Raw genomic sequence first — 27,933 nt, forward strand, 5'->3', positions numbered from 1 at the left:
ATTGCAGTGTAATCTATGTGGCTTGAGGCCACACGTAGTCGAGCTGGGCCCGTTCCAAATTCTCTCTCCATTCTTCCATGGTTTTCCTCTCCCATTTCTCTTTCCTCAGGTCTGATTTTCAGCCCCAAATCAAAACTAGTTCAGAGAAACTGGATTTCTGAGGCACCGGGGCCTAGATACGAAATTTTGTTCTATTTTGCTTGTATTCAACCTTTGTCCACATTCTTCAGAGAGCCCAATAGTAAATTAAGCCAAATTCAACATCCAGCCAAATTCAACAGTCAGTATATCGACTCCTCCTGAATTCACATCTCCAAATTAGTAGTGCTTTCTTCTTGGGCTCCTTCAAAATGATCTCTGATAATCGAGACTTTCCCCTATTTGACCACAGTGACATTAGAGATGCTCTGCTGGAGTTCCTGTGGCGGTCCTGGGGAAGATTGGTGACTCTCCGTGCACCCCTCTCTTTCAGTGCACTGCTTCCTGTGGAGGTGGCTTTCAGAAGAGGACTGTTCATTGTGTCTCCTCAGAGGACAATGCAACTGAAGACAGATGCCGGTGTGATCACGAACCCAGACCTCCGGAATTCCAAAAATGCGGCCAGCAGGCCTGTGAGAAGAGTCCTGGTGGGTGAATGACATTGCCCAGTGGGGAGAGGGCTTTTCATGCATAAGGTGTCCTGCATGAATTGATTGTGGATAGTTTTCATCCCTTTTTTGAGCCAGGGATCTTGATGTGGAAGAGGCCAGCCATCTCCACTCAAAGCAAGCTATCAATTTGGAGAGGTTTGACAGTAATTCCTTGAAGGACTATCTCATCCATTTTCCTATCTCAAAGCACATTCACACTGATGTCATCCTATGCAGATGAGAATCACTTCTGCTTTTTCTAAGACTTCTGAGAGATGCTCCAGACTTTCTCAGGAAACCAATCAAGTAATGAACAGCCTTCTCTATCAATGCAGCACCACCACTGTCTTAGATCAGGTTCCACAGAAATAGCTCTGAAGTGCAAATTTGTGTGCAAGGGATTCATTTCAGAAATGCTCCCAAAGAAAACCATAAAGGGAATAGGGGAAACAAGACAGAAGAGGGCGAAGGCACCACCAGGCTGCTGCTTCAGTCTGCTCCCACAGGAGAGCTCCGGGGTGTAAGTTCTGTGTCAGAGCCATCAGCTCCTGAGGCCTGGGGGCTGGACTTCCACACTCCCACACTCCCACACTTTATAGCCATCTGTAAAGGGCTACCCCGGGAAGTGAATTTGCAGGTGTTAAAAGCTCTCTACATGGACAGACAAGCCAGCTCCAGTAGGCTATGTGGGCAGTTCTCCAAAAGGGCCAGGGTCTCTGAGTATTAGAGGCTAAAGAATAGGGATGGTGGGACTTAGAGGGATGAGGGGGAGGGGGTGACACCTGAAAATGGACCAGCAAATCTGAGGAGGGAGACTTGAACAGAGGAACATGACTGCTGTCTGCTACATTCAACTTCCACCTTCAGGAAGCATCCTAATTTGAATGATCTACGGTCACCTTCATCATTTTAAGTGCGTTGTACTGTACAGCCTGGAAAGGTTAAGTGGCCTGTTCATGAATACAGGGTGGGCTGATTGCAGAGCCAGAGTGCCAAGCCAGTCTCCTTCTCCTCACATGCCCTTCCTTGGGGGTAGAAGGAATCCAGCTTTGGAATCACACAGCAATGCGTGTGTAACCCGCAGCAGCCTCTTTCTATCTATGTGACCTTGGCAAGTTATTTAATGCTCTGAGCCTTTCTCCTTTTGGAGATAAGGAGAATAATAACACAAGCCTGCAAAAGTTGTTGTGAAATTTTTAAATAGCAGGTATTAAATGCACTTGAAAAGAAAAAAATATCCGTCAACAAACCAGTTCAGTTACCTTCTTTAGGCAACTTACTTCATTTCAGTAGACTACGGTTTTCTTATCTGTTTATGAATAGGTTGAAGCATGAATTCTAATGGCCATTCCACTGGTATTTGAGGCCTCATTGACATGTGAGGTTTTTTTTAATTTTTATTAATTATTTATGATAGTCACAGAGAGAGAGAGAAGCAGAGACACAGGCAGAGGGAGAAGCAGGCTCCATGCACCGGGAGCCCGACGTGGGATTCGATCCTGGGTCTCCAGGATCACGCCCTGGGCCAAAGGCAGGCGCCAAACCGCTGCGCCACCCAGGGATCCCGACATGTGAGTTTTTAAAATTAAAAAGAGAGAGAAAGTTTTCAGGCAGGGAGAGAGAATTTTTTGATAGTTGACTTACATCTGTTACAGAGTGGAGAATGCCTCTTGTAGATATAGTCCCCAAATTGGGATTTAGAGGGTCAAGCTGAATTTACTCTGCCCCAATTAAAGAACCAACTAGTAGACATCATCAGCTATGCGAAAAACTCTTGAAAAACCAGCATTCTGGTGGTACAGGTGGTAGCCTTTTTCTGAAGATTCTTAAAGATGAGAGAGAGTGAAGCCTGTGGTCCATTACTCTCTTCCTCACCTCCTTCCAAGAACTGAGAGGGCTGGCATTCAATGGAGACTGCCAACAGAGTTCACAACCTGAGAAGACTTTCCCTAGAGGTTGCTTGTTGACAAGTCATGCACTTAATCAGCAGATACTTGCTGGGCACTGACTGACTACATGTAAACATAAGGTCAAACAAGGAACAAAGCTGCAACCCAGTGACACTGACGAGGGAGGGAAGGATGTTACAAGAACTCTTGGAAAGGGCATTGACCATAAACTGGAGAGAGCAGGGAAGGCCTGCAGAGGAAGTGAAGGATGAGTAGATGGCTCAAGCAGGAGGTTCCTGGACAGGGTTTCCATTTCTGCAATATTCAGGAAGGATACAAGGTCATGGCACAGGAGTCCAACTCAAGTATGAAGGTCATGGGGAGTTAGGAATGGTAGGGCTGGAGGGGAAAGCTGGAGCTTGGGATGCATGCCGAGGAGTTTGGACTTTGTTCCCAGCGCAGAAGGAGCATTGAAGTATTCCAGATAGGGGTGAGAACATGAGAAAGTCATGCTGGCTGCCACGTGGAAGACAGACAAGGGAGCCCACTTTGGAGACTGCAGCTGTCCCCCAAGCCAGAGACGATGTGATATGAGCTAGGGTGGTAGGTGCACAGATACGGAGAAGGAAGTGGATTCAAGAGCTATCAGACAGGGAGACTTGGCAAGACTCTGTTCCTGAGGGAAGAGGAGGGAAGATGAGCCCAGATTTCTGACTTGGGCAGCTGAGTAGAGGAGGCTACAGTTCACTGAGACAGGACGCCCAGGAGTGGGTTTAGGAATGAAGAAGGGAAGTGAGTTCTGTTTGGGACATGTTTGTTGATGGGCCTATGAATCATTTAGGTAGGAATGCCCTGTGATTGGTTTTGTACATGGATGGGGAGGCTAGGCGGGTGAGCTAAGCTGGAAATTCTGAATGCAATACACTGAGGGAGAAAATGCTTTAGATGTGATTGTTATGTGCAACTTCTTTCTTGACCAAATTGCATTTGAGAGTGGCTATTGTTGACCTTACATGAAACTCAAAACACACACACACACAGAAACTCAAAAAAAGCTACTACCTAGGGCTCATTTTCAAAATTGTGATTAATTTTTAGTTTTCTGGACTCTAGCTACTCAAAGTAGTGGTGGCACCTGGACTGGCTGCCTTGGCATCACCTGGGAGCTTATTAGAAATGTAGGATCTCAGGCCTCATCCTAGACCTACTGAATCAGAATCTGCATCTGAATGCGATCCCCAGGTGACTTGGGTATTTGAGAAGCCCCCTGTTCTAGATCAAGAAGCCAATTTGAGACCCTCTTCCTTTCATGTCATGTCATCACCTTCTATGATAACCACGTTTTTAAAAATTTTAAGGCTGTAGAACCCATCTATGTTGTGTTGATTTTTTTATAACTGAAGCAGCAATATAGTCTTGGTTGACCATGTCCAGTGCTATGGGCTGTTATTTTTAAATTCTACGTAGGTGGTCCTAACTGTGCTGGACAGTGCAATCTTCAATAATCAAAACCAGGTTAAATGACATTTTTATCTTGAAATCTCACAACTGAGAAGATGATGACTAACAGTTGGCTGGCAATGGATGTAAATAGCAATGAATTGCACTCACTCACAATTATCAGGGCAACAAAAGTTAATTACTAGCTTCTCTTGAAGGCAAAGCTATGCTTACTCATATAGAAACAACATGAAGAGCAGCTTCAAGAAATTCCCTGGTTTTAAAAACTGACCAGCCACCCTTACGCCTGTGCCCTCTAAAATGCTTTGAAAATAAATCATTCAGTGTCTGGATCTTGTCAGCCATCCCCCCATCACAGTTAACATATGCCCTGTGTCCCTCTCATAAGATCAGATACGAATTCCACGTCAGGTTTGCTTTCCTCTGGGCCATTTTACTTCCTTTAGATGCCAACTAAATTACTAATGATTTAAATTCTAAATCAGAACTACCATTTCTGTAGTAGACTGTAAAACCCTAAGTAGGTTAAAAAAATATTTTCAGAAATACTTACTGAGTATCAGTATATTCTAGTCATTGCATTCATCATGATTAAAAAACAAAGGCAAAACTCATGCACACCATTCCTGGGTTATTCTGTTCTGTTTTGTTTTCATTTAAGGAATAAAGGGTAGAGAAGGCAAGAAAAAGAATAAGGAGAGTAATAAAGACAGTACCTAGAACCAGAGTTGGTACAAATGAACATTTGAGTCAGCAAACTCTCTACTCAGAAATCTTCTTCCAGATAAATAAGATTTCAGGTTTTCATTTATTCAACAAATATAAGGGATCACAAGATATGTCTCAGACAAGTGCTGAAAGCTGAGGATACAGAAATGAGTGTGATACAGCCCCTGGCCTTGAGGAACCCAAACTCTTAGAGAAACTGTATTTGTCAGCAATACTGAAATTGTTGTTCAACTTTCTTTTGTGGGCAAAATATTACCCTTTCAACCTAGACACAGCTGACAACAAAGAAACAAGCTTATAACTGTCCCTTTAAATTTCTAAGTTTGATTTCTGTTGAACCGGCAGAGACAAATTGGGATCTCCTCTCCAAGTCGCCCCTAATTATAAGCATTATGTGGGCTTCGGCTGGGATCCAGTCTGCTGATGAACACAACAAGCCTTCATTGTTTTATACTAATAAAGAGAACTGTGCAGTTAAGCCATGCCACAACGTTGGGCTCATGGTCATCGTCTAAATGAGCTGCTAAACACGGGCCTGGAACACAAGCTCCCAATTTAGGCCACCACTATCCTCTGCTCTTCCTACAAGTCCTCAAACGGGAGGACCCCAGGACCCAGCATGCTCGCCGGGCTCCAAGGACCCTTGAAAACCAGGGCTCATGATCTCATGGTTCCCAAGACCAGGCAAGAACACCAGGCATCGTTGAGCCTCTGTCCACCCCGTAGGTGTCAACCTAACCTGACAATTGAGGGCTGTGTGTTGAGCAAAGGAAGATGTTCTCTTCAAGGAAGATCTGTCCATGTGACCCTCTCTTGGGTCTCTTGTGACCCTCAGTAACCAGTACAAGAGCTTCATTCTCTTGGTGGCAGAGTTTTAGAGGCACTGAAGCAACATTCAAATCCCAGCCACCATCTACATACCAGCTATGTGATGCTGGGCCAATTACTAAGCCTTTCCGGAACCCTCAGTTTTTAAAAGAATAGCTATACCTACAAGTACATTTCTACGTGGATCAAATGAGATAGTGTATATGAAGTACATTGCCTGGTATGTATATGATAGGGCTTAATATGTTGTATTTCTGTTATTATCACTGTCATAGGGGAAGAGGTGCATTATCTTCCCAGGGCCACCATAACAGACTACCAAGAGATAAATAACTTAAAACAACAGTAATGTATTCTCACAGTTCTGGACGCCAGAAGTTCACAATCAAAGTCACGATAGGGCCATGCTCTCTGTCTTAGCTTCTGGTGGTTGCTAACAATCCCTGGTATTCCTTGGCTTGTAGCTGAGTAACTTCAGTCTCTGCCTCTGTCATCACATGGCCAGTTTCCTTCTGATGTCAGTGTCTTCCATGGCTTTCTCTTCACTGTGTGTACTTGTCTCTCCTCCTCTTCTCATAAAGACACTAGTCATGTTGGATTAAGGGCCCACCCTATTCTGGTAGGACCTCATTTTAATTTATATCATTATTACACCTTCAAAGAAATATTTCCATATAAGGTCCCATTTGCATGTACCAGTGATTGGGGACACTTAAACTTTAAAGGATGCAGTTCAGCCCACAACAGGTTAGGGCTTTGGGAGTCTCTAGGAAGAAGCCCTTTTTAGAATGGTAGACACCCTTGAGAGATCATACTCAAGCCTTAGCAGAAAAGGCTCACATTACCACTTACAGAGCAGTTCAAGATAGAACATAGTACCATGTTTGAGCAAATATTACAGTAATAACGCAAGTTAAGAGCCTGAGACAGAAGGGATCCATGTGAGGCAGCATGGCCGAAAGAAGCTTCGTGAAGATATGGGATGCAAGCTGAGCTTTCACACTTCCTCCCTCCTTCCTTTCCTGAAGTAGCCCCAGAGCACTCACATACTCGTGGCAGAGAGGACATGGGACAGAGAGCCATGCCAGATGCACCTCTTCCAGCCACCATCCACAAGGGCTTCAGGAGATGCTGGCTAAGAAACTGGAGCAGACCTATTCCAAAGCCAGGAGCCTAGAAAGGAATCCTTGCCTTGTTCTGAACAGCAGCACACATGATGCATGGTCCAGACCCCACGGAGGATGCCAACCACTCTGGTGGAGCTATGGGAGATGAAGAGCCCAAATTCCTACTCCATGATAGGAATCTTTGGCTGAAACATGTACTCCTTCTGAAACAGAGCACCTAAGAAAATTTCCTGTGGGATTTTAGGAGAGATTGAATTTTATAATAGGCTTAAGAAGAGGCCTGAAGAAAAGAATCAGCAGTGAAGGCTTTTGGGGTTTGAGGAACATTGTGTGTTACCGATTCCCAAGTGCCATTAAAACATGCAAACAAAATAGAATTCTGATAGCTAGCAGAAGACATTTATTTCTTCACAAAACAAAACAAAACAAAACAAAACAAAAACAAGATGGAGTCAAGGGAATGATGAGCCATGGGGAGATAAAAAGGTTTTGGGTTTTTTTGCTCTTTGGGTTTTTTTTTTCCTTCATGACCTGAAGGGGAACAAAAGCATAAAGAGGAAAAAATACTATCACAGTTTTTGCATAAAGGGAATATTACCTCAATTTCTACTTTTACTGACAGTCCTATTTACAAAGGACAGCAGCCTGTTTGTGAAGAAGATTTTCTTCAAAATTATTCAAATCTTCTCTGTAAAGAAGAAAGAAAGGCAACCGGAGAGCTCTGAGAGGCACTCAGGCAAAATTTGAAGCCATTTCACTATAGAGAAGAAAAATCAGCTCTTGGGGACCTTGTTGAATTTCTTCCAGGCCAGGAGCACGTGAACCAGTCCAGTCTGAGTACCACCCCTAGAATGTGGGTGTTGGTGGCCCCTGAGAAACTCCCTGCATCACGTATAAGGAAATCAGGGCCAAAGGAAAAACACGAGGGACTTACCTGCTTAGAGCTGTCAGAGTAGAACAAGGGTTAGAAGCCAGGTAGCTAACTGAACGCTTACTGTGGAATTACCTGTGGATCTTTATGCTTTCACCTACATGGTACATTCCTGGAGAGCAGTGATGACATTTTATGTATCTGAATCTTTTGCTCGGCTGAGCTCTGCTCAGAATACATTGGTTAGTTGGCTAGCTGGGTTATATTGTTTGGTGCTTTGAATGATATGATTGATAAAAGCGTAAGCTTTAGAGCCAAAACTGTCTCTGTTTAGCTCCGGCTATGCCACTTACCAGCTGGGTAACATTGTGCAGATTTTTAACTTCTGTAGGCTTTACAGTCCTCATTTGTATAATGGAAAGAAAGGCTCATAGTTACCTGATGGTGCTGCTGGGAAGATTAAGTGGAGCAATGCATGTGAAACATTGCATTCAACTATCACATGACAATACTGCAGAACCAAACACCTCTAAACTAAAGGCCTCAAAACTATAACCATGGGGATTTTACTCAGCGCCTGCAGGTCAGCTAAGGTTCAGCTAATCTGGCTTGGCCTTGGTTGGCCTTGACTGCCAGCTGTAGGTTCAGTCTAGGTTCACTCCATGTGTCTCCCATCCTCTGTGGCCCACTAGCTGCATGAACCAGGTCCTTCTCATGATGACAGCAGAAGCTCATCAGGGCCGGCTCATCCTCCTGCATCTCCCAAGGCCCCGTAGGGATCATGTCTACTAATATCACATTGTCCAGAGCAAGTATTAAGCTGAAGCCAAAGTCAAGCAGTGGAGAAGTATTCACTACCCATCAGGCAGCCATGGCAAGGGTGGGGACGTCTATAACACTGTGACACAGGAGTGAAGAATTGTGACCACTAATTCAGTTTAGCACAAGTACTTTGCACAGTGTCTGATACATAATCAGTGTTTAGTGGATGTCAGCTACTATGAACTATTATGAAGGCTTCCTTGGGAGACATATAACATCTTCCATTAATAGAGATTGTGCTCATTCACTTACAAAGGATAATCTTTGTTTTTTGTTTGGTGTTTCTTATTTTTCTCTCCTTCCACAGATTTACTTTGCACCAAGGACAACTTATCAGCCAGTTTCTGCCAAACACTAAAATCCATGAAGAAATGCTCTGTGCCCACTGTGAGGGCTCAGTGCTGCCTCTCCTGTTCCCAGACCCGCATCGTCCACACCCGAAGGCCAAGAAAGCCACAGTCGCTCAAAAACCCCAAAGGATTCTAAGTCTGAAGGAAGTCACCCCGCACCACGGAATGCAGCAGCCCACTGACTGACTCTCCCACGTTATAGCCCCAGGGACCACTTCACTGAGGTTTTTTGGGCCCAACTTTGGCTGAAAACAAAATTCACTGTGTTTTTTAGTCACAAAATGCCCTTGTAAAAGGCATGGGACTGAAGTGCCTGCTGCTCCTTGATAGGCAGGTGAGATATCCAGGAGGTTCAGGCAACTCCTGGGATGGGCTCCTGGGGAAAGGTGCCAAATTAGGTAAGTCAGTGACATGATGTCTTTTCCCCCTTAAAAATAAAAACAAAGGCACCAGATTTTTCCCAGACTGCCTCAGGAGTATCAGGAACTAGAACCACATGTATCCAGGGAACAAATAATTGTATCCATTTACCTTTGTGAAATCATCCTTTTTTTCCCTCCCTACTTGAGGAAGCTGCTGTTTCATATGTCAATGTCATGGGAAAGCTTTCAGGAACATTCCTTTAATTCCCCCAGGCAGAGGGCCACTTTCTTCAGCCAGTACTCAACTGGGGCAGGGAGAGAGAGTGCTGGCTATATCACTCAGTCCCTATAGATGCGGTATCTGGACTGTTTAGATTCCTGTGCCTACTTAGAGACACAAGAATAAGAGGAAATCATCAGAAGCTGTAGGATTTAGTAAGGGTAAGGGATTTAGCTTAATTACATGGAAGACATTTATGACTCAAGGATAATTTCCTTGAAAAACTCTTAAAGAGGAAATGAATAGAAATCAGTTTCTTCTGGTATAAGAAAAGAAACATGAACCTTTATTCTTCCCAGTTTCCTGCCAAATACCTTTCCTTTGGAGAAGAACAGATGAGTCTTCCTGTCTGACTTTTCCTCTCCAGCATGTTCCCTGCCTGAGTCAACTCAGAGGTCCAACTGTCTTTCCACTGCTGGGCGTTTACACAAACAGCTGCCATAGCCAGGTCCGTGGCTACAATACCTCCCCACCTACCCCTAGGATGGGAATGGAGCTCAAGATTTAAATATTTCAGAGGACCAGGTAAAATTCATTAAGTACAAGAACTTGATACAAACTTCTAGTCTTGAGAAAGAAAAAAAAAACAACTCAAAAGTGAGATAAACATGACCTACTCCCCAGTACTCCCAATAGTTACTTTTGAAGGGGGAGCAGGTAAGTCAGGAGAGTCCAAAACAGTAAAATGAACATGCAAGTGCTTGTTCTTGATGTTCTTACCACCTATCAGGAGGCTGTGGTCTCAAATACAAGGCAAATATCCTAGTTTCTAAGGGGAGGCATCTACATAAACTGAACCCAGACAGCAAGGATGGGTGGGTGGGTGGGCCTCAAGGGGAAGAAGTCTTCAGAACCAGCTCTTGACAGGGGGGAAGGCAGGGATGTGGCCCTTCATGTAAGGAGCAGCATATTAGACTCATGCGCAGGCCCAGCACAGTTACTACTCACCAGGAGCACAGTGTCCTGTAGCTCCCTTGAATTACCTACCCCTTCAGCAGAATGGTGCTATTGAAAAACGGTGCTAATATCTAGATGGTGGCAGGACGAGTATAAACCTATAGATACTTGTACGAGTGGGCAAGTCCATCTACAGCTGTTAGATGTGTAATGGTGTTGCTGGCCAATGCCGGTTTTACTGCTTGGATACCAGAAGCTTAAAATTGTTTTTGATGTGCTTTTATTTTTCAAGCCATTAATGTGTAATTATTCTGATAAATTCCTGTGGAAAATAAAACACTGGGGCTGGGAGGGAACTTAAGAAGAGAAACAGGACGAAAACAGATATGTTTACCTAAAGCCAGGGGGTTTATTTCTTGATAATGACATTCCTGTGTTCTCTGTCTTTAAATGAAACATTAGTGGCTGGTGACACTCTCTGGTGAAATAACCATTTTAGAGAGAAGAGACTTAAAAATTGTTGGTGACGTGAGTGGAGGATATACTGATTTTTTTTCACAGACTATCCCGCAAGTAGAGTGTGGACTTTCAGGGGGCTGAATTTAGTCATCTGGGCTGAGTTACTTCACCTGGTACTGTACTAGCTATCATGGGCTTCTGCATGTCATCAGAGACCTGGATATGACTAGTCTTTCAAAACTCAGGAACAAACCCAGATCTCTACTGACCTCAGCAAACTCAACAAGGCCAGATTTCCCAATTCACAAAATGGGCCATGTTATTTATGACCCACATGGTGGAGAGGATGATAGACATGTAGGGAGGGTCTGGCCAGATACTCTATTCTAGGCCTTTCTCTAGTTTCTCAAAGACAGGAAGTTAGCCCCTAATCATGCACACGTTCACTTCCTATTTGGAGGCTGTGTTGTGGGATAGCTGTGTGGCATCCATCATTCTGGTCTCCAGGATAGAAATAGCCCTTGCTGTTAGTCATCTGACACAGTTGTTACCTTGACAGTCACTCAGCTTTGGATCATCAGGGTTTTGACAGGTCCCTGTGCTTGCAATCGGAGAGGGGAGGCTCTGAAGACAAGAACTTACATGCTGTCTTCTCCATTCCTTTGATACTCATGAGGGACAGCGCAGAGCTGCATCATTGGTTTGTTTAATACTTGTCTTCTTTTCTTCCCACCTTGAACAAGCAAGTGAAAAGTGTAGCAAGACACACTGGATACACATCTCCCATGAACCAGAGAAGCCACCCAGTGTCTGGTGCTTAAATCCAGCAAGGTTCTGAGCCCACTTTGGTTTACATTGCCTTTCACATGGTAGAGTTCACTGTACTCTGAAAAGCGGTGGGCTAATTTAATTCTTGAACATTAAAACCTAATGCACCATGAGAAAACAATATTTCAAGAGACCCGTGAATACTTCTCTAAAAAATCATTTTGTGGATATGACAATTGCCTCTTCGTGGGAATGACTTGTTTTATGATGGATTTTCTTGGTGCAATCATCCCAATGTGGTGCTTTCAGATATTTAGTGAACGTTTTTGATAACTTTCCTCAAGTTTCTGAAACCAATTTGAGAGATTTGTATTGTATCATAATTTCCCAATCAGTTGGCTAAAATTCTTCAGACTCTAAAAGCTACACATTACCACCCCAGAGATTGCAGGTCTTAGCTCTTCTTCCTCTAACTTTAAGATGAAATCCTGGAACAGTGTATCTGGTGCTCAGTACACAGCGATTCACTTTCAGGGGAGAGACCACATGATATGAACTGCCTGGTGCTGTAACTTAGCCAACATTTTGGATGCTACTCCTGTTTTGTTGCATTGCTAATTCAAATATTATTATTCGTATTAATTATTATTTTAAGTTATGTCATTTAAAAAAAAACATAGTTCTACCTATTATTGTCCTCCAAAGTGGTTGTATGATGTATATGGCCCAACCTATTTGCTATCCCTGCATCTCTGTGCAGCACTGCTTTGCAAAGCCAAGCCTCCTTAAGGGGTACCTTGGTGGGTACCTCAGTATTTAAAACCAGATTGTATTCATAGCCTGCCATTGCATGGCATTAATAAATGGCTGAACTCATTGGTGTTCCCATGTGATTCATTTATTCCTGCTGTGAGACTTCCACCACCCACCAGGGTTACCCTGGAATTTAGCAACTGGAGGAGGAGGATACCAATTTCTTCCTCCTACACTGTGTGCAGATTCCCTCCTATTCCCCTCCTAGAGCATTATCCCACCAGATGAATCACATCCCAGATGAGGGGCAACGTAGGTCTCTTCTAGTGAATGATTACACAACGGACACAATCTACCATATAATTATCTGAAGTGAGGTCAAATTCTCCTCGATACCAGGTTTAGTGTATTCAGACTTGCAGCTCACAGCACAACCTATTCTCTCAATCTATCCAACATGTAGGCATAATGTTTAAGAGAAAGTAACCCACATCTAGAGGATCTTGCTCTAGAAATCCAATCCTTTTTCCAAAATGGTATAGAGCATAGCAAATGTGACCAGCGAAGGTAGAATTTGGACATACGGTAATGGAATTGACTCAGGTGGAATGAGTAAAAATGAGGCTGGCAAAAGCCAGGCATCTGTGGGCTATCCCTAGAATGTTTGAAGGCATAGGAATGGTAGGAATCATTTTTTGGTCAAGAAGACATCACAGAGAGCCATGAATACCTCCTTATTTGTATCTTAAAAACTCTTCTTTTGGGCAGCCCGGGTGGCTCAGCGGTTTAGCACTGCCTTCGGTCCAGGGTGTGATCCTGGAGCCCGCAGATCGAGTCCCGCGTCGGGCTCTCTGTGTGGAGCCTCCTTCTCCCTCTGCCTGTGTCTCTGCCTCTCTCTCTCTCTCTCTCTCTCTCTCATGAGTAAATAAATAAAATCTTAAAAAAAAAAACTTTTCTTTCTGTGATGACTAGGAAATTCTTATCCCACAAAATTCAGCTCAAATGCTGTTTCCCCCTGAGAAGCCTACACTAACCCTGCCAGAAAGACTGAGACACTTTTCTGCTCTTCCTTCACCTTGTCTGTTTTTCTCTAGAACAACAGTCCTTAATCAGGAATGATTTTTTTGTCCCCAGGAAACACTTGACGATATCTGGAAACATTTTTGGTTTTCACAACTTGTAAGGTGGGAAGGAGGGGAGGGAGTGCTATAGGGATTTAGTGAGTAGGGCCAAGGATGCTGCTAAACATACTACATGACAGCCCCTCCCCCAACAAAGAAGTATCTGGTTCAGAATGTCAAAGGTTTGAAGTTGAAAAACTGTACTCGAACAATTATCACCCTGGAGTGAGCAGTAGCATTTCTGGGTTAAGTAAAACCGAGCTCACCCTAAAATTCAGAATTCACAAAAGGACTGATGAGGTGGGTCAGGAAACCTCTGAAGAGGAAAACATTTTTATCAGGATTCAAAGCACACCTGCTTGAAAAAGCATCTTAATGTTGGAGGGGACAAAGGGTAGCGAGCATAGATCCAAAAGAGGCTCAAATCAGCCCCTGGGGGCTCAGGCGTTTGACCCTAGAGCCACGGGTAATAAACCAAATGCAAGTAAAATTGAAAAATGGCATATTGGGGATTTGGAAAAATCCTCCTCCTCCAGCTGAGGGTCCTACACAAACAGAATAGACATAATCAGCCAGATCGAAACAGCAGCTTTACTAAAGGTAAGGCTGGCCTGGACAGCATACTTTGGATGCAGAGGGAAATGAGTTTTCCTATTCTTCTCTACATCTGCATGTTTCAGGCTCAAGAAGGATGGAAGTCAGGGAGAGAGAGGAAGAAAGAGAGAGAGAGAGAGAGAGAGAAAGAGAGAGAGAGATGGATCACTCAACCCATTAACCCATTAAAAGCATCCATGGCCATTAAATGTTGACCATTCCCTCCTGCACTGGGAAGAGCTCTTGACAAGGGCATCACAACAGTTCCAAAAGGGTATCTCAATACTACCAACCCTGAGGCCTCTTGCTTCTATGGGAAAGAGGTAAGAGTAGCATGAAGGAAAGAGACGTGGTGGGGGAAGGGGGGACACAGAAGGCATTATCTAAAAAGTTTCCCAAAAATAAATAAATAAATAAATAAAAAGGTTCCTTTTCCATAAACCCTAAATGAGGGTATGATTTTTTTTAAGATCACAGACAGACATGGCAGGAGTAGTAGAAAACAAGACCAGAGGTTAATGAGAGAGTGGTCCTGCCTCTGTGCTCATTCCCCAACCAAGCATTGCCCGTGCCTTCATTGGACAAGCCCAGCCTCCCTCCTTCACTGGTACAGCCTAGCACACCTCCAGCTCCAGCTTCGTGGGCTTATTTCCAGGACTAGGGGTCCTCAGTGATAGTGCCTGCAGCCTCTGCAATGATGGTCTAGGGTGCTTGGGGCCAAGGTCATATCAGGGGATTCCCAAGGAAGCAGGCATGAGCCAGCTGGAGGGGTCTCCTGCCCAAATGCCAGCTGTGACGGTGCCTCTGGAGGCTGGGGCAGGACAGGAAAACACTGAGGTGTGGGGGTAAATCATTAAGAGAATTAGTCCACCTCAGACATTCTCCTGTTGCTCCCAAACTATCGGGAATTTGCAGGGTCTGGAATTCACTTAGGACAGGTAGGAACAGATCCAGGGAAAACTAACTCTTAAACTACCACCAACTATATTCTTAATTCCAGGCTACCACGGACCTGCTTAGAATTCTTTTACCAACACGCCACTCCTCCAGACTCAGCCCTTTGAAGAGAAGGAAGATATTGTTATTTCTGTTCCTGGAACTTAGCTCACTGTCTAGCACATAGTATGTGTTCAATAAAAATGTGCTGATGCCAAGTAAAGGAGCTGGAGTTCTCCTAGCAACTGACAGGTGAAAGATCATTCTGGTAATCCATTCAGAACCAACACAGAGAGCTACACTAACCATCATAGCGAGTAATCGACAACTAATTATAGGCACTCGAGACATTCAAGCAACTTTCAGGAATGGTATTTGGGAACATATTCGGGTGTCCTGTGAACTACCCTCTCATGCAGGATCCAGGGGCTGAAAACTAAGGAGCCCAACGTTTCCACTTTACTAATGTCTGATGTTCATCCCCTTTCTGGGATCTTCCCAGCGTTTGAAGGAGAGGCAGTATGCTGGGAAGCAAACAGACCCTACTGGGAGCAGACCTGGATGTCGGTCTCTGTCGCACCACCACCAAGCTGTGGACTTTGGGCAAGTCTTGGGCAATCATTCGCTTACATCTCTGTCTCCCAATGTGTGATCAGCTCCCTGATGGTAAGAGTCACTTCTCATTCGTCATTCTCTCCCCAGTTCTTAATGCCATGCCCGACATGGTCAAGTGGACAGGTCTACTTGTGCAGCAAGGCCATTGGACTAAGTCCAGGTGCCTGAGGGCTGTTCAAACCATAGAAAATCATGATGCAGCTTCTGAACTATTGATCTGATGCAAGATTGGGAGAAGAGAGGATTTAAAAAAAATAATAAAGAACAAATTGTAGTGTATGAAGTATAAATCTTTAAAATAAAATAGGAGGGGCAGCCCCGGTGGCACAGCGGTTTAGCGCCACCTGCAGCCTGGAGTGTGATCCTGGAGACCTGGGATCAAGTCCCACGTCGGGCTCCCTACATGGAGCCTGCTTCTCCCTCTGCCTGTGTCTCTGCCTCTCTCTCTTTCTCTGTGTCTCTATGAATAAATAAATTAAAAATATATATAAATAAAATAAAATAGGAAACTCCAAGGGCACGTCCTCAATTGTGGGGTGCCACTTCAGTCAGGCCCCCGGGTCTCTCCCCTCACTTGGGGCTCTTTGGTGGAAATGGTTAAGGCCAGATCCAGTGCTCTCTGAAGTCAGATTTGATCATCTGTAACATGACGATTTTCTTACAATCTGGCCACTATGAAAATCCCCCTGAACACCCCTCTCTGTCCCTCCCCTGCTACACAGTTTCTCACTGCAAACCTCCCCCACCCAAGCTCTTACATGCTAATCCAATTTTCATGGCAGTTAATAAAGCCCCGATGGCAGCTGACTGGCTTTCTCCCCTCCACCCCTCACCCCCTCACCCTACACTATCCCAGAGCCAATTGTGGGCAGGATGCCAAGTAAAACAGCGGTACTGGTCCAGTTTCAACCCATAGCAGCCAATTGCTGAGTGTCTTCAGTCCATGACCCTAAGGATGGGATGAGCAATCCACCCAAGGCACTCTCTCCAGCTGTTTGTTTACACTGGTCAGAGGCAGGGGGCTGGGGGCCACTCCTGCCAGAGGAGATGAACTGCAATGTTCCAGTTACTACTGCTGCATCCCAAGCTTCCCCAACCTTAGTGGTGCAAGAGCAACTGCCACTTTACTGTGCCCACGGATTCTGTGGGTCAGAGGTTCAGTATGCAGACACACAGATGGATAATTTGTCCCTGCCCCATGATGTGGAGAACTGCAAAAACTTTGCCTGAATGACTCCGTCCAAACTGCACTAAGAGACTTGAGCAAAAGTTAGCATGGATTCCAGTAGGCCTTGTCCCTGGGACAGCCCACCCTACCTCTACCTCGCACCCCACCCACCCCACCCTAGTTGAGTTTCTGTCTGGAAAACCTTAGCATGTGGAAAGAATTTAGCATTTGTTCCAGCCAACGCTTGAGGAGAGGCCCCTGATTCTCTTTTCTTAGAGTATTTATTAAAAGCTTATTATAAATCCATTCTCCATCCCTTTAGGATGTATGTCTATCTCCTACAACCCAGGAGTGTCTTTCTCAAGGACTGAAAGCCATTCCTTCGAAATACAATCATCAGGAAGGGTAGGTTGCCTGCTTCTCAATCCCTGTGGGAGGATAAAGCCCCACTTTGACACAGATGATCTAATCACATTGACACTGACCAACTCTCTAACCCAATTTTGGTAATTTTTCACTTCCTTACTCTGCTTAGGCACCCACCCTCCCTGCTAACTACCACCTCCCCTGCTCTCACCCTCCCCCTTGAAAACACCAGTCACTTCTGCACAAATGAGTTGAGTTCATAACAGTGAGGTCTCTTCCTGCATTCGGGAGAGAGGACATGGACCCACCTCTCAATAGAGCAGGTGCCAAATAACTGGTGCTTTGGTTAGAAACCACTGCCTGCTCCGAGTTCCAAGCTCTGTATACAATAGAACTTCACCATTCACGGATTCCATATTTGTGAATTCGCCAATTTGTTAAAATGTAGTGTGACTCCCAAATGAATAATACTAACAATGCTCTCCTGATACACGCAGAGCTGCAAAAAAATTTGCATCACCTGCACACATATTCCCAGCTGAGATCGAACAAGGCAGTGCGCTGCATTCGTTTCAGCTCTCATATAGTAAACGGTGTTAATTTTCACAATCTATGTAGTGCCATGTTTTTCGCAATTTAGTGCTTTTTGTTGGTGATTTCACTGGTTAAGACGGCCTCTGGGTATACTGCTAATGTGCTGTCTGGTGCTTCCGCGAGCAAGAAGACTGTGCTAAAGTCTGAGAGAACATTGGGTTAGAGCGACCTCCACAGGTCATGGTAGTCCATGACCATGAGAGTTAGGGTAAAGCATTCATGTGGTATTAATTATTAATTATTTATCATATCAATTAATTATTAATTATCATTACCCTGCAGGAACTACATTACCAGTCCAAAAAGCTTGCACAAGAATGCTTGATACAGTTTTATGCAAAATAGTCAAAACATTGGAAACTATTCTGCTGTCCCTCGACCACAAAAACAACAAGCTAACTGTGATACATGCATGTCATGGGAGACTACTCGGCAATAAAAAGGAATGAACTAGGATCCCTGGGTGGCGCAGCGGTTTGGCCCTTGCCTTTGGCCCAGGGCGCGATCCTGGAGACCCGGGATCGAGTCCCACATCCGGCTCTCTGCTTGGAGCCTGCTTCTCCCTCTGCCTATGTCTCTGCCTCTCTCTCTCTCTCTGTGACTGTCATGAATAAATAAATAAAATCTTTAAAAAAAAAAAGGAATGAACTATAGAGATATGCAACAATATGCAAGAACCTCAAGACATATGCTGAGTACAAGAAGCTTTACCCAAAAGAAGACATACCATATAATTCTTCTTTAAAATTTGAAAACAGGCAAAAACAATATGTAGTGGAAAAAATTCAGAATAGCAGTTGCCTCTAGGGGCTGGGTGGGACTGGGGATCAACTAGAAAGGGCCATGTAAAATATTGTTGGGCTCTGTGCCCAGGATTTCTGACTCAGGATCAAGAATTTGCATTTCTAATAAGTTTCCAGCAGCCAGTCCTGGTAATCACACTTTGAGAACCATCACTCTGGCCTAGTCTTGCTTGATTGATATAGCAGACACCTCTGGTCACAGTCCCAAGGCCCCATTTCAGTTCTTTAGGAGCCTAGAGTTATCTTGCTTCAAGCACATGCCATACGTCTGGTTGCCTTCTGCTCCAGAGCACCCCCGGTATGTGCAGCTTTGAAAGGCAGTGGAGTTAAGACTGCTGGGAGCAACTCTCAACCAGTGGGAGTGGACATGGCGGATAAATGTTTAGGACCTTCATGCCTTAGGTGCACAAATGTGGGGGTCCTGCTTGCTTTGCAGGAGGTGCTGATGTTGTTGCCCATAGCAGCAACCTCTGTAACACACTCTAGGGTTGACTTTCTCCTTCCTTGATCCCTTACTTCTGTTTCCTGAGATCACTCCCGTAATTAAGCTATTCTCATTGAAGTCCTTGTCTCAGGCTCTGGGGGAACCCAAACTAAGATAAGTGGGTGTGTTAGATGAAAGGATACTGAATATGATCACGACAGTGATCATTACCATAGAAAATGGTACCATAGAAAAGATGTTACCATAGAAAAGAAAGATGGTGGACAACGGCTTTGATTGTGCTGCCCCCTTATCACATCTAGTGTCCACAGTTCCCATTTGAACCTCCATTCTTCTGCAGACAAAGATCTACCTGTTCTCACAGTCTGGCCTTGGTTAGGGTGGAAGCCAGGGTCATGGCTCAGTGTCACAGGGATGAGTAAGGGGGGGAGGGGGGGGGCTCAGTATCAAGCACCGTCCCCATTGCTGCTCAGTCATGCCTGCCTCTCGGGACACTCCCTGACCCAAAACATCACCATAATCACCATACACAGGAACAAGAACCACAACTCCCCGGATTCCAGGGAGTGAAACATTATCAACCCATAGTGAGGAGGTATTTGGGGACAGCAGGCCCAGCCTTGGGTGTCCTCCATTCCCCCACATTCTCCCCGGCAGCCTAATGAGCTCCCACCTCCTCTTCCACACAGCCTCTTCACGACCCATCTCTGGAGACTGATTCTAGAGATCTGCAGGGCAAGAGGAGTTCTCCTGGCCTCCTAGTTGCCTCCCTCTCCCAAACCTCTCCCAGTGTTGCCTCTTCTCAGACCTGCACTTCCATGGTCCCTCCCAGGTCATCCTTACTTCCTCTGGCACAAACCTGGGCTTAGTCAGGCATGGGCTGCCCCCTGGTGGCTGTCTTCAGGAAGAGCAAAGCCGTGCCAACCTACCTGGCCAACACACAAAGTGGTATTTGCCATTTTTAAATCAACGTTTAAAAACTGTGGAAGGAGCCTCGGTGTCCTTCGAAAGATGAATGGATAAAGAAGATGTGGTCTATGTATACAATGGAATATTCCTCAGCCATTAGAAATGACATATACCCACCACTTGCTTCAACGTGGATGGAACTGGAGGGATTATGCTGAGTGAAAGAAGTCAACCGGAGAAGGACAAACATTATATGGTCTCATTCATTTGGGGAATATAAAAAATAGTGAAAGGGAATAAAGGGGAAAAGAGAAAAAAAATGAGAAGGAAATATCAGAGAGGGAGACAGAACATAAAGACTCCTAACTCTGGGAAACGAACTAGGGGTGGTGGAAGGGGAGGAGGGCGGGGGGTGGGGGTGACTGGGTGACGGGCACTGAGGGGGGCACTTGACGGGATGAGCACTGGGTGTTATTCTGTATGTTGGCAAATTGAACACCAATAAAAAATAAATTTATTATTTAAAAAAATAAAAAATAAATCAACGTTTACTCTAAACAGGAAAGAAAATCCCTTGTGAGGAGAAATCAGAGTGGTAGACAGAGGTGGTCCTGACCGGCTAATAAACGGGAACACCTTTCTCCAACTCGGTGGAAATAATTGGTAATGGGTCCAATGGTTGGAGCCGCAGGGAAGCAGTTGCACAAAATGGCAATTGGTTTTTGGCTGCTTGTCTTTGCATCGGTTTTTGATTTCAGGCAACAAATAAACTAATGAAGCATGAGATTAAATTAGCTCTCCTTAACCCTCCTGAGTTGAGAAATGGGTTAGTTATGTATTGCTGGGAACCCAAATGCCCTTTGTTGCCTTTATGATCTACCAAAGAGCAGAACATTAAGGAAAATCTCCTTTTTTGTGTGTTTGGGCACATGGTAATCTGGATCCATCTGAATGCGCATCTGAACCTCAGAAGATGAAGAAGGAAGATGCCAGCTGACAAACATATCTTCTCTCCTTCTTACTTAGGGGGTAACAACCTAGGGACAAGAGAGTTGCTTTTAGATTAAAATTGTTGTCAGAGTAAAATTAAATTGTTGTCAGTTAAGATTAATTGTCAGATCACAGGACCGGGAGACAGAAGTGAGAGTGGTACAGCTGTGCGCTCCCTTGTAAGGAGTTTGTTTTTCAAGACACTCATCAAGCTGAAATCTTACTATCATTTATACCATAGCATTCTTAATACATCTTCAGGACGCTATTCCAAAGGCCAGCTTCCTCCAAGATGCATTTTTGCTAGGCTATTGTGCATGGCCACTGAGGTCTGAAGTAGAAGTAGAAGAAAATATCCACTCTAGCCAAGTAAACAAAGAAAGATCTGGGGCTCCTTAGCAGGTTTCTTGGCAGCTAACCCTCTGGGCCATGTCTAGTTTGGCATGATCTTGTCCTGGGTCTTTGATGAGTGAGACTGGTTCTTCTGCCACGAAAGTCTGTGCAGGTAAAAGAGTGGAAACCTAGTGTCAGCATAATTGCAGCATTCACTTGTTCACCAGGATTTTATTGACTGCCCATTAGACAATGAGTGGTGCGCTTTCAATTGTGGTCAATTCAAAGAAGTATTAAGACAAGTCTCCACCCTAAAGGAGTTTGCCATGCAGCCGAGAGCTAACCCAAACATCAAAAAAAAAAAAAAAAAAAAAATTCAAAGGTACTTGGGTGGCTTAGTTGGTTAAGCGTCCCACTCTTGATTTTGGCTCAGGTCATGATCTCAGGGTCCTGGAATCGAGCCCCACGTCAGGCTCGGCACTCAACGGGGAGTCTGTTTGAGATTATCTCCCTCTTCCTTTGTCCCTCCCTCTGTTCTCTCTCTTTCTCTTCCTCTCTCTCTCTCTCTCTCTCAAATAAATAAATCTTTTTTAAAAAGAAAAATTCAGAAGTAAAATACAGTAAAATAGAATAAATCAAAAGTCACCACAAAGCAGAATAATTAGGGCATAGGGAATCAGAATAACCAGCCATCAGAGTTTGGAAAAATTACCCACAGGGAGAAAAGTCATCTGAGTGGCCCAATCCAAGTTACAATGTCTCCTTGAAAGAAATAGAGTCCCACAACCAAAAGCAAGCAGAAAGGATTTCTAAGCTTTGCTAGCCTCTCCCAAAGAACATGAAGGAATACAATTCAAAACCTTCAGTTTTATTTCTTTAGTTTTTTTCTCCCTTCTAGTTGTTCCACGTTTAGAAAGGCTAATTTTCTCAAACCCTAATTCTTCCCACAGTTGTCTGGAAGCCCCAGTCCTTCCCTACTTGTCCAGACACTAGTCTATTTAACCTTTCTTCACCGGCAGCATAAAACCCAGACATGGGCTTGTCGATGACAGGACCCTCCTTAGAGGGTCAGCACGGGAAGTAAGCTGAGCATGCACGAACAAAACGTAAATTCTCTCTAGCCATTTGTTGAGGGTGAAATAAGGAAAATGGTCGCACAGCAGAGCCGATAAACTTCGTTCCCATCACTAGTAAGATCACCCCTGAGTAGAAACTGCCACCTGTAGAAGTTGCCTCTGGCTGCAGTATTGGATGTGGCCAGGGTGACAAGACAGCGGCAGCGATAGCTCTTAGAGCAACATCATGAAATATTAACATTTCATTCCAAAAGCTGAATTCTGATTTAGCCGAGCCACCCTGAATCTACTTAGATTTATGTAACGGGCTTAAGAATATTAACCAATTCAATACATAGTCTGTAACACATGCTATAAAAATCATGCACATATGTGTCTGAGTGGAGAAAGATCATCTGTTATTATGCATTTGCTCCATATTCATTTGTTTTGGCCTTTGCTAGCCATTCCTTGCAAAGAAGGAAGAGTGGTCACCAATGTCTAAAGGAAAAAGCGTTTGAAAGGAAATTTATAAGATGTCCTACTTTCACTTATTCACTTAAAAAAAAAGATTTTATTTATTTATTCATAGGAGACACAGAGAGAGAGAGAGAGAGAGGCAGAGACACAGGCAGAGGGAGAAGCAGGCTCCATGCAGGGAGCCTGATGTGGGACTCAATCCCGGGACCCCGTGATCAGGCCCTGAGCCAAAGGCCTCAGTCGCTCAACCGCTGAGCCATCCAGGCATCCCTCACTCATTCACTTCTAACTGGGGAAAGGCTCACCAGTATCTAACTTCTGGTGTGAGTTCATAGAACATGACAAAGTATGTGGTCGTCCTCCCTGATTAGGAAGAATTAAATTAATTAATAATTTATAAATTATTATTAATAAATAATAATTATAAACATTGAATATATTTTATATTTATATAAATTATATAAATATTAAATATAATAATATATAAACTTATTATTATGAATTATTAGAATTCCTTTGATTAAAGCAGTAAGATTTGAAACTGCAAATCGTGTCTAGTTATGCCAGCCTGTGAAGGCCAGCCAAGGCCCAACTGACTCAATTAATCTGTTAAGGAGAAAACATGGGAAAAGCAGTCGGTTGCTCTTCAGGGCCTAGAGAAGGCAAACAAAGATAAATGGCTGCAAGTGCTTCTCCACCACTTTCCAAACCAGAAAGTCATTCAACACCCTATACAAACATCACCATCAACTGATAAAGTACCCGTGGAAATATAATGAATTGACATTCTGGTTTACGAGCTTGATTATTATAAGTCAATTCCTCCAAATCAGATAAAATTCAGTTTCTAAAGCTGCCAAGCTGAAGTCAGAACTTAGACTAGGACTCAGCCATCCTCCCAAAATGCTACCTTTTGAGGCTCAGTGTGAGTAGCCAGCTGACCACCCACTGTGGCAGCTAAACCTCTGCTTTTCCTGATCTCACTCAGCAAGTGAGTGATAGAGGCCATATGTTTGGAGAATTTCAATGTCCAGCACACTGCCTGCCATATAGGAAGAATTTAATAACTTTTGTTGAAATATTTATTTTATTTTATTTATTTATTCATGAGAGACACAGAGAGAGGCAGAGACACAGGCAGAGGGAGAAGCAGGCTCCACGCAAGGAGCCCGATGCGGGACTCGATCCCCAGACCTGGGATCACCCCCTGAGCTGAAGGCAGATGCTCAACCACTGAGCCACCCAGGCGTCCCTGTTGAAATCTTCTTTTGTTCATCAATTCATAGGAGAGGTGTGTGGTCAAGAAGTTGGAACCTGAAGAGTGGAGGGAGGCAGAGGTGAGAAGACACACGTCATGCTCTGCGACTCGAAAGCAGCCTATCTGCAGTGGACAAGGTGTAGGCACAAGAGGATGGGCATCCAGGAGCGGAGCCAAGGAGGGGGATGCCCAAGGGGCTGAAGCGCAGAGACAGTGTCCTGCCCTACTTGCCCACCAAGGGCACACTGGGCCAGCTCGCAGGGGACTGGATGGGTACTCGCTCCTGGTCCTCACACGAACCTGACCCCTCCTCCTGTCTGTACCAGATGCCTGTTGCAGGTCCCATGGCAGAGGGAGCGTGTGCCAGGGTTTCTCTAAATCTGCCTAAGGTTTTTCCTCCGGCAAATGTTGGCGCCTGCCCTGCCCAATCTGAGACCCAAGACATGTTTGCTTTAGCCTCGCCCTTAGCATCTGCCGGGCCTGGAGGTAGAGTATGGCTGAAGGTCATACCACAGGTCTTAATGCTTAAAGGTTATTGAACAAGGGACATCTTCAGCCCAGCCTAGGTTTCTATCCAGCATCCCTTGGCCCTCTGGGTAGCTAAGCAAACCATCTCTGAGCTGGTCCTGCCTCCTGAGAACCTGGCCCAGACCCAGGACTGATCCCAAGTCCGTGATAGACATAGACCTGACCAAGCTCCCCAGGAGTTCAGGACACGCAGGTTCCCCTCCCCAGGACCATGGGTTTCCGGCTCAAAATCTGCAGGCTGTTCTACACACTTCCACGAATCACATCTCTCAGGTCACAAGAATAAAATAAAAGGTTGGAAACATTTTATTCCATTCCCATGAAAACACTACTGTAAAAGGGGAACTTTCTAGAATGTTCTAGAAATAGAAATTCCTTCTAAATGGCATAGGCAGCAGGACGGAGAACTGGGTCAAGCATCTCTATCAACTACATGTGGTTAATTAGGCCCATTGTTCTGCTCGCTGCAATCAACTGTCCTTATTGGCCATTTGGTTCACAGAACAAATGCCGATCCTTTGAATGCTGTATTCTTTATCTTCTGGTTGAAGGACACAATCAACACTGAGCGACAGGGACTTCTGGAGTCTCAGACCTCCCCTCACCCCCAGAACTAGAAGCTGGGACCCCACCATAGGTTCTTTGGTTTTACCCATACCTATTATTTATTTTTCATTAAAATCACTTAATTTTAGCCATTTCATCCATTTGCCAATTCCTAGATGACACAGATCACTCCACCTCACTTTAATTCCATTCCATGCCCTTCCCACAACCTACTGATCATTAGCTCACTCTACCTTGGGTCTCCAAGATGAGAAAAACCTAGTCACATCTCTCCCTTCCCTCCACAAGATGCTATGGCCTTGGAGTTTCAAAACCTGGGTCCCAAGACTCTGACACTCATTAGTTGCCTTCACTGGTTGTATAATGATAATATTGTCCTCTTAGGGTTATTGTGGGAATTAAATCAGTTCATGCATGTAGACACATGTACAAAATGCTATTCAAAGTGTATTTTAGAAAAAAAAAAGTGTATTTTAGGGATGCCTGAGTGGCTCAGCGGTTAAGCGCATCTGCCTTCAGCTCGGGACGTGATCCCAGGGTCCTGGGATTGAGTCCCCATAGCGAGCCTGCTTCTCCCTCTGCCTGTGTCTCTGCCTTTTTCTCTGTGTCTCTCATGAATAAATAAATAAAATCCTAAAAAAAAAAGGACAAACATGGTTTAGTATTACATGTTGTATATCTAAATATTGAATAGTGAAGTGTAATAACAGGTTTAATATTTATATCTATAAAATAAAAGCATCTCTAAAAACCCAACTAATTCCTGACCAGTTTTAAAAGTAAGAGATATCCACAGTTAAGGCTTCCATATGCTGTTTGTAGTGGTTACATGACTGTATACGTTTGTGAAAATTCATTGAACTACACCACCAAAAAGATTGAATTTTCATTATGTAAATTGTACCTTAAAATTTTTTTTAAAGGTAACTTTTTGAGGGGGAGAGGGGAGAGTCTGAGCAGGGGGAAAGGCAGAGAGAAAGGAAGAGAGAGAGAATCCCAAGCAGACTCCACACCCAGTCGGAGCCCAACACAGAGCTGGATCTCACAATCCTGCGATCAGGACCTGAACCGAAATCAAGAGCCACCCAGGTTCCCCAAGTTTAGTAACTTCTTAAATCCCAAAAGAAATTTTAAGGAAATACATAATCCTTTCAATAGAGTTTTTGAAATAATTTTAAACTTACAGAAACATTTCAAGAATAATGCATAGAACTTCTTTCCCTGAACCTGTCTGAGAATAAGTTGCTGACCCGTTACCCCCATCACTCCTGAATATTTCAGGCTATTTCCTATAAATAAGGGCAACCATCAGCAAAACAACCATCAGCAAAACAACCATCAAAGTCAAGAAATCAACACTGATGCATATCCAGCCTCCAATTCACAGACACTATTCAAGTTTTACGAATTGTCCCAACAATGTCCTTTATAGAAATAGGATAAAACTCAGAATCACCCATTGCATCTAGTTACCATATTCTCCTTCTCCATTCACTCCTTCACAGTGCCTCCATCTTTCCTTGACTTTTCCTTGACTTTTCCTTGGCATGTTTGAAGATTACAGGCCAGTTATTTAGTGAAATGTCTCTAAATTCAGATTTGTCTGATATTTTCATGGTAAGGCTCAGGTTATAGTTTGGGGCAGAACTATCACAGAAAGGATGCTATGTTCTTCTCACTGAGTCCCATCAGGTGGCACACAATTTCACATCGTCCCATCGCTAGGAATGTTAATTTTGATCACTTTTTTAAGGTGGCATCTGAGTGTGTGTGTGTACACAAACTTTTATATCTATATTTATTTTTACACCTATCTATATTTACTGAAAATCATGGATCCACATTGATAGCTCCAATTCCAAATGAGTATCATGAGACTTATGTGAGTTTTCTCCCTTCTTGGACCATGAGAAACCTGGCTCCCAATGTCCTCCTCCATGGATTTACTTATTGCATATCTCCCATCACCCCTTCCCCACCCTCCCAGAGATCCCTCTTCACCTCACTTGTGTTCACAAGTTCTGTGCCACCACCACCTCCTCTACTGGACTGGCTGCCCTCTTCACAATGTTCAGACTCCCAGGGGTGCAGGGCCTCGGCCTCTGCCCTGCTGCTCACCCACATGGGTGCTCCCCTCACCCCGTCTACGCTCTGACCCCCTGCACTAATTCTGCGCCTCCCCCCTACAATCCATACCTATTTTGCTCCATCCAACCTAGTGATATTTGGGCTGAGTTTTTCAGGGAAGGAAAGAAGAGAGAAAGAGAAAGAGAAGACTTACCCAGACGTCGCCACATGGGGTTTTGTGGCCTCTCTGATTCTGCTCTAGCATGCCTGGAATTCGTTCTCTCCTGTCTTGAGGGTAAGGCACTAGACAGATCCCAGCTACAACTTCTTTCCTTATTCTTATTCATGAGTTTTGCCATTTCATGGCCACCTGCACCTCTAGCCCTAACGCAATGTTGAGACAAGCTCGTGGCTGGGCATCTCAGTGCGTGTGTACCTCTAATGGGCCAGGTGGTCTCCACGTCTGCAGAGGGAAATGGCTCTCGCAGGGTCTCGAAATGGCTTCACAGATAATAACTAGAGGCTCAAAAGGTGCTACGGAAGCCTGAAGGAGAAAAATACTTCTTGGAGGGGTTTCAAGCCCTACAACATGCCACTGGGAGAGGCAGGTAATTTCCTGAGGCCCTTCCACTGCTAAGGGACAGGCCTATGGCTTCCTTTCCCAAGGTTGCCTCGCACACCCGAGAGTGCCTGGCCCTGAGCCATCAGCAGTCGGTCCAATGGCACCTCTCCGGCCCCACTAAGGACGGGCTCCCCTGGCCCGACGGGCAGCTCGGTGCTCGCCCCTGAGCTCCGCTGCCTGCCACCTGCACTCCGAGCTATGTTCCAAGGCTCCCTAAGAACCAGGCATAAGGGGCAGCCCGGGTGGCTCAGCAGTTG

At 44.6% G+C, this 27,933-nt stretch overlaps 1 protein-coding gene and 1 long non-coding RNA gene across 2 annotated transcripts in view; both read left to right on the forward strand.

Moving 5' to 3' along the window:
* ADAMTS12 (ADAM metallopeptidase with thrombospondin type 1 motif 12) overlaps positions 1-9,999 on the forward strand; it is a 303,108-nt gene extending 293,109 nt beyond the window's left edge. The window contains exons 23-24 of the mRNA XM_038535470.1: positions 473-626; positions 8,664-9,999. Of these exons, the coding sequence (XP_038391398.1) occupies positions 473-626; positions 8,664-8,842 (333 nt within the window). The 3' untranslated portion in view covers positions 8,843-9,999. The remainder of the gene's footprint in view (positions 1-472; positions 627-8,663) is intronic.
* Positions 10,000-13,774: 3,775 nt separating this feature from the next.
* Positions 13,775-18,162, forward strand: LOC119876208. Its single transcript, XR_005358617.1, has 3 exons — positions 13,775-14,263; positions 14,941-15,542; positions 17,902-18,162. It is a non-coding gene; the product is annotated as an uncharacterized LOC119876208 (long non-coding RNA).
* The last annotated feature ends 9,771 nt before the right edge of the window (positions 18,163-27,933 follow it).

The sequence above is a fragment of the Canis lupus genome, chromosome 4, assembly GCF_011100685.1.
Source record: "Canis lupus familiaris isolate Mischka breed German Shepherd chromosome 4, alternate assembly UU_Cfam_GSD_1.0, whole genome shotgun sequence".
Lineage (NCBI taxonomy): Eukaryota > Metazoa > Chordata > Mammalia > Carnivora > Canidae > Canis > Canis lupus.